At 66.3% G+C, this 5,092-nt stretch overlaps 2 protein-coding genes across 2 annotated transcripts; both read left to right on the top strand.

Moving 5' to 3' along the window:
• The first annotated feature begins 1,167 nt into the window (after positions 1–1,167).
• On the top strand, positions 1,168–2,581 carry LOC125322199. Its single transcript, XM_048295835.1, has 4 exons — positions 1,168–1,303; positions 1,550–1,737; positions 1,827–1,964; positions 2,251–2,581. The coding sequence occupies exons 1-4, from the start codon at positions 1,169–1,171 to the stop codon at positions 2,579–2,581; spliced, it is 792 nt and encodes a 263-aa protein (XP_048151792.1). The 5' UTR covers position 1,168.
• Positions 2,582–2,895: 314 nt separating this feature from the next.
• LOC125322117 (maestro heat-like repeat-containing protein family member 7) lies at positions 2,896–5,092 on the top strand. The gene is made up of 6 exons (XM_048295726.1): positions 2,896–3,078; positions 3,212–3,367; positions 3,527–3,628; positions 4,005–4,107; positions 4,388–4,444; positions 4,749–5,092. The coding sequence occupies exons 1-6, from the start codon at positions 2,911–2,913 to the stop codon at positions 4,916–4,918; spliced, it is 756 nt and encodes a 251-aa protein (XP_048151683.1). The 5' UTR covers positions 2,896–2,910; the 3' UTR covers positions 4,919–5,092.

Genomic DNA, 5,092 nt, shown 5'->3' with positions numbered 1-5,092 from the left:
CCATCCCATCCCATCCCATCCCATCCCCTGGGAACATGCCCATGGACAGGAGGGAAGAGGGGCCGGGGCAGACCCCCCCGCAGCGGCCGTGCCCCATGCCCCGGCCCAGGCCCGGGCTGTGTTCTCCGGCCTCTCCCGCAGCCCCTCAGCTCTGGCCGCGCTCGCTCTTTGCCAGATGCAGCCGTGGACCGGACACAAGAGCAGGGCCCCGCCCGTGGCCGCTTCCGCAGAACAGCGCAGGTACCTGCAGCCATCCCCACCCGGGCTGGGCCTGCTGTCGCTGCTCAGCCGAGCACCGCGCTGGCAGCACCCCATGGAACATCCCTCCCTTCTTTGCCCTTCTCCTGCAGATGATTTGCAAATTCATCAGGAGAATTCGGGAGGAAGAGAGCAGCGTCACGGGCACTGGGGTCAGAGCATACCCTCACATCTTCAAAACCAAGACCAGTGCCGCCCTGCTGGATATGCTTGTGGAGGAGGGCGTTTCCAGCCCAAAGCAAGTAAGCAGCCTGTGGCCATGGCTGGAGCCCCCCAGGAATCACTCGGCCACCCAAGCCACGCCCGCTGGTCACTTTAAGCCTTTGAGGCCATCACAGTGTGCTGGGAAGGGAAGCGCTTCTCTGCAGAAGCTGGGGACATTAGTCCCTCTGGCAGCTTTCCAACTCTCCCTATGCCTTCTCCAGGTGCCCGCCGTGGTGAGGTACATCCACCAGTGGCTCCTGTCCAATGAGTATCCTGAGTACAGACTGTCCAGGACCCTTCTGGATCTGACTGAGGCCTACCCCACTGATGTGGTGATGACTATCCTGCGTGTGGCCCCATCATGTGACAGGTATGGGGCCCACCTGCCCAGAGGGCCCAGGGCTCACCAGCCCATCGCCCTGTGGAGCCCGTCCCAGGTGTCTGACAAACGCAGAGTTCCAGGGCCCTCTGGCTCCTCCGTTTCCCAGCCCTGGCATGTCAGCCCCCAAGCCTGCTGCCATGCTCCCTCCCTGCCCCTCAGGGGCCCGTCCTCACAGCGGTGGGCTGCCTGGGTGCTGCCTGTGAGGGGCACTGGGCAGAGGCAGGGCTGGCAGCCAGCTCAGGTCCCCGCTGCTGCCCAGGCCACGGTGCTGTGGCCGAGATCCCCCCTGAGACGGAGCTCTGACCCCACAGAGCTGCCACGGCCATGTGGAAGACGCTCATGTGCTCAGTCAGGACTTCAAAGACAGTCATGCCGCTACTCCTCGATGTGCTGGAGAGCTGGCCAGAGCACAGCACGCGCACCTCCGACGGGGACGACACAGACGTCTTTGCCCTGGCTGTGAGTTTCTGGAACCGGCCCTTGCTCGCCCCCGCGTCGCCGCTCCAGCAGTTCTCCATCCTCCTTCCCCCACTGCATCTGCCTGCCTCAGGCGCTGGGCTGAAACTGGGGCTAGGGGCAGGTTCAGGGGCACCAGGCCCGGTGCTCCCCCCTGCGTCTCCCCTGGCCTCTCCCTCCCACGCTCGGGCCCTGCCACATGGACACCTCGGCAGTGAGCGCTGTCTCGGCGTGGTCTGTCCTCTGCAGGCAACTCTGGTGATGTGGAAGATCCTCCAGGTGCCCTGTGTGCCACACGTAGTGACAGTCTATTTGCCCCGCCTCTTTGTGCATCTGCTCTTCCAAGTGTTCTTCAGCACAGTGGAGATGCCAGAGAAGGTCGAGAACTTGTGGAGAGCATGCCAGGAGCAACATGGCCTTGCCACCGACCCCAACAGGTGCTCCATGCCAGTCCTCCTGTCCCACCCATGTCCCCAGGGCAGGAGCCAGTGCCCCCAGCGTGACCTGGGCTTTGCTCTGCACACAGGTTTGCAGTGCAGACCCTGAAGGACCTGCTCTGCCGACTCTACTATGAGGACGTGGTGGTGGCCGTGGAACACAAGCGTGGCTGGGACACGCTGCTCAGTGCTGACACCCACCACCACGCAGTGGGTCTGCTGGCCAGGTGAGGCCCCCTCCTCCCCAGCTGCCCTCGGCATCTGTGCCCTGTGTCCCGGGTGCCCCACACAGTCCCCGTGGTCATGGGCCAGAGGGCCTTGTCACCGAGGGATGGCCGGCCGGCCAAGGACACTGGAAAAGGCTGGGAGAGGAGGGTCCCCAAGAGCAGCCGCCTCCCAAAAGACCCAGGTCCCCTTGCAGGGTGGCGGGGAAAGACCAGACCTGTGTGAGTCTGTCCTGGCAGAGGTTTGCCCCCCCGGCTCACGGTCTTGCTTCCTTTCTCCTCCTGCCAGGGAGATGTCCCGGGCCTCCAAACTCGTGCGTTTCCGGATCGTTTGCCACCTGTTCAGGCTGCTCAGCGGGGAGGAGCCACGCCGGGATCTGCCTGCCCTGGCGTTCCTTGTGGAGGTGAGCCCGATGGCCAGCGCAGCCTCGCGGAGCTGCCTGCCAGCTCTCTGCCCTCTCGTAGCCGCAGCTGCCCGGGACGGTGCCCGCGCCCTGTGCTGCTGCCTGGGCCCAGCGCTGCACGCTCGCGGGCTCGTGCCGGCCGGCTCCCCCGTCACTCCCCTGTGCCTTTCAGGTCCTCTCAGATCCCCCTTTCCAGCGTTGGCTGGACTGGAGTAGATGCGGTGACAGCGTCCTGGAGATCATGTCCAAGAACCTGCGGAGCGAGTGCAGGGAGAGGCGTCGCCTGGCGCTCAGAGGCCTTGTGGTGCTCAGCAAGCATCCCTCGATGGTGAGAAGGGGGCAGCGGCTGAAGCTGCGCTGGCAGCGTGGGGCTGGGGAACGCAGTCGCTTGGGCTTGGCTGGGCTTCGGGCACTGAGGCAGCTGCTCCCAGCTCTCCTGCCTCCCGGTTCAGCTGCCCGAGTGCTTCGGGACAGGCCTTTGGCCTCTGGGCCCTGCAGCAGCAGGGTGCGGTTGCACAGCCTTGTGTTCCGCACAGACCAAAGGAATGTGGAGCCTGACCGAAAGCCTCGTGGAGCTCCTGCAGGAAGACGACAGCGACGTGGTTGGGATGACCGTCGCCGTCCTCAGCTACTTGTTCCTGTACAGTGGTGCCCCGATACCCAGCCCCATCGCCCTGCAGCTGGCTGAGGCCCTCCTGCCACTCTTTGACAACGTAAGGCTCCGTGCCCCCAGCCACGGCCACTGGCTGCTGCCCGGACACTTTGTGCCCTGTGCATTTTCAGGCCCGTGCCCAGGTGGGCCTGGAGCGGCCGATGCGGAGGTCTGTCTTTCTTCCTTTCATACAGGATGATAGCCAGGTGCGGCTGCGCTCCATGTTCGTCTTCCAAGAGATGATGCCTTTATTAACGGCAAAGGGAAAAAAGGCCCTGAAGTCACACGTGCGCCAGAGCCTGCTCCCACTCTCCTTCCACTGCCATGACGAGGACTGGCACGTGGCCAATGTGAGGACTCCTGGGCTGCCGGGGTTCCCCTGGGAGGGGGCTCGGCCGCCTCCTGCCCTGGCGCCGCATGGGCTGCAGCATCCTCCTGGCCTCGGCACAAGGACACGGGTCCTGTGCCCTGGGCTGTGCTGCCATCTCCCGCTCTCTGCTGCTCTCCAGGCCTCCCGGGAAACGCTGCGTTGTGCGGCCAGCTTCCTGAAAAGGAGAGATCTCGAACGCATGCTGGACGTGGATCAGACATGGAGGTTCGGCGAGGGCCTGGTAAGGACGGCCTGGAAGCCCAAGTCGCAGCCTGGAGAAGCCCCCTGACTGCGGTGCTCCGTGTGTGGGGCTGGCAGCTGTGCCCCCCGCCCAGTGCTGCAGCCAGGGGCTCCAGCCTGCGCCCCACACGCTGCTCCCATCCCTGGGCCACGCGGGCTCTTCTCCAGGCTCCTGTGGCCCCGCTGGGCTGTGGGGCGGGGGGGCACCGCGGCTCCCCGGGCAGCGCCCGGCCCTCGGCCCCCTCCAGAGCCCGGCGCCAGCGGCGCTGGCCGGGCCTCAGCGCTGTGCGGGCAGGGGAGGCCAGGGCGGGCCGCAGGCAGCGCCCGGCCAAGGGGCTGAGCCCGCGCCAACCCTTCCCTCCTGGCGCTCTCTCCAGCTGGCAGAGGACAGGAGCCGAGCGGCCGAGCACTCGCGGCGGGCCCTGCCGTACCTGCGGAGCCCACAGGAGTCCCTGCGACAGGCGGCCATCAGGTTCATTGGTGAGCCACGAGCCCGGGGCCCCTCCCCTCCCCGCCCCGCCGCAGCGCGGCCCCAGCCCCGGCTGCTGCCCCGGCAGCGGGATCCGGGCCAGGGGCCGTGGAGCCCCGCCTGCCCCCGGGGCTGCCACCGCCCTCTCGCAGCCGTGCCCTCGGGCGTCGGGATGCGGCGAGGGCCCGGGCTGAGCCCTGCCGGGGCGAGGAGAACGTGCGGCCGCAGGGCTGGCAGCGCCGCTGAGAGGGAGCTGTGCCGCTGGGGCCGTGACAGGCTCTGTGTTCCCAGGCATCGCCGGGCGGCACCTGAGGGGCCAGCAGGAAGAGCTCCAGCTCATCTGCGAGGGTGAGTGAGTGCAGCCGGCTGTCAGCGGGGGCTGGCGGGGGGAGCTGCAATCCCTGCCCCGGCTGCGGAGGGCTCTGCTCCCTGCGCGGACGAGCGGCGGCGTGGGCAGAGCACAGAGAGGTTTCAGGGGCGCGTGGGGGATTTGTGGCCAGCACCTTCGGATGTCCAGGGGCCTTCGATCCCGTTGGTCCCTGCTCCCTCTTGGCCATGGCCAGAGCAGGCTGGGATGGCCCTGGCAGGGGGGGTCTCCTCGGGTCCCCGCAGATGCGGAGTCTGACCGTGCCTCTGTTCCTCTCTCTTGCAGCCCTTGAAGACGCGTCCCGTGACATCAGCCCTGCCGTTTCCAGCCTGGCGCGTCAAACAGCCTACGTCCTGCGGGCCCTGGAGAGAGCTCCGCGCTCCATCTTCCAGGTGCTGCGAGATGGACTCCGCAGGGCATGCAGGACACGGCCTCGTCTGTCGGGCCGTGGCTAGCTGCAGTGCTGCAGCTCTGCAGCGACCTGATCTGGGAGGCTCTCTCTGCTGGGGCCACCTGAGCCAGCGGGCATTTTTCTTTCAGATGGTTCTTTTCTTCTTTTGGTTTTTCCTTTATATGTAAATATAGAATGTGTTTGTCTGAGATTAAAAATAGTTCATGCCTCAACCATC

This window comes from Corvus hawaiiensis, chromosome 2, assembly GCF_020740725.1.
Source record: "Corvus hawaiiensis isolate bCorHaw1 chromosome 2, bCorHaw1.pri.cur, whole genome shotgun sequence".
In the NCBI taxonomy this organism is placed as follows: Eukaryota; Metazoa; Chordata; class Aves; order Passeriformes; family Corvidae; genus Corvus; species Corvus hawaiiensis.
Note: the sequence above shows the minus strand (reverse complement) of the source record. Positions and strands in the feature narration are given on the sequence as shown.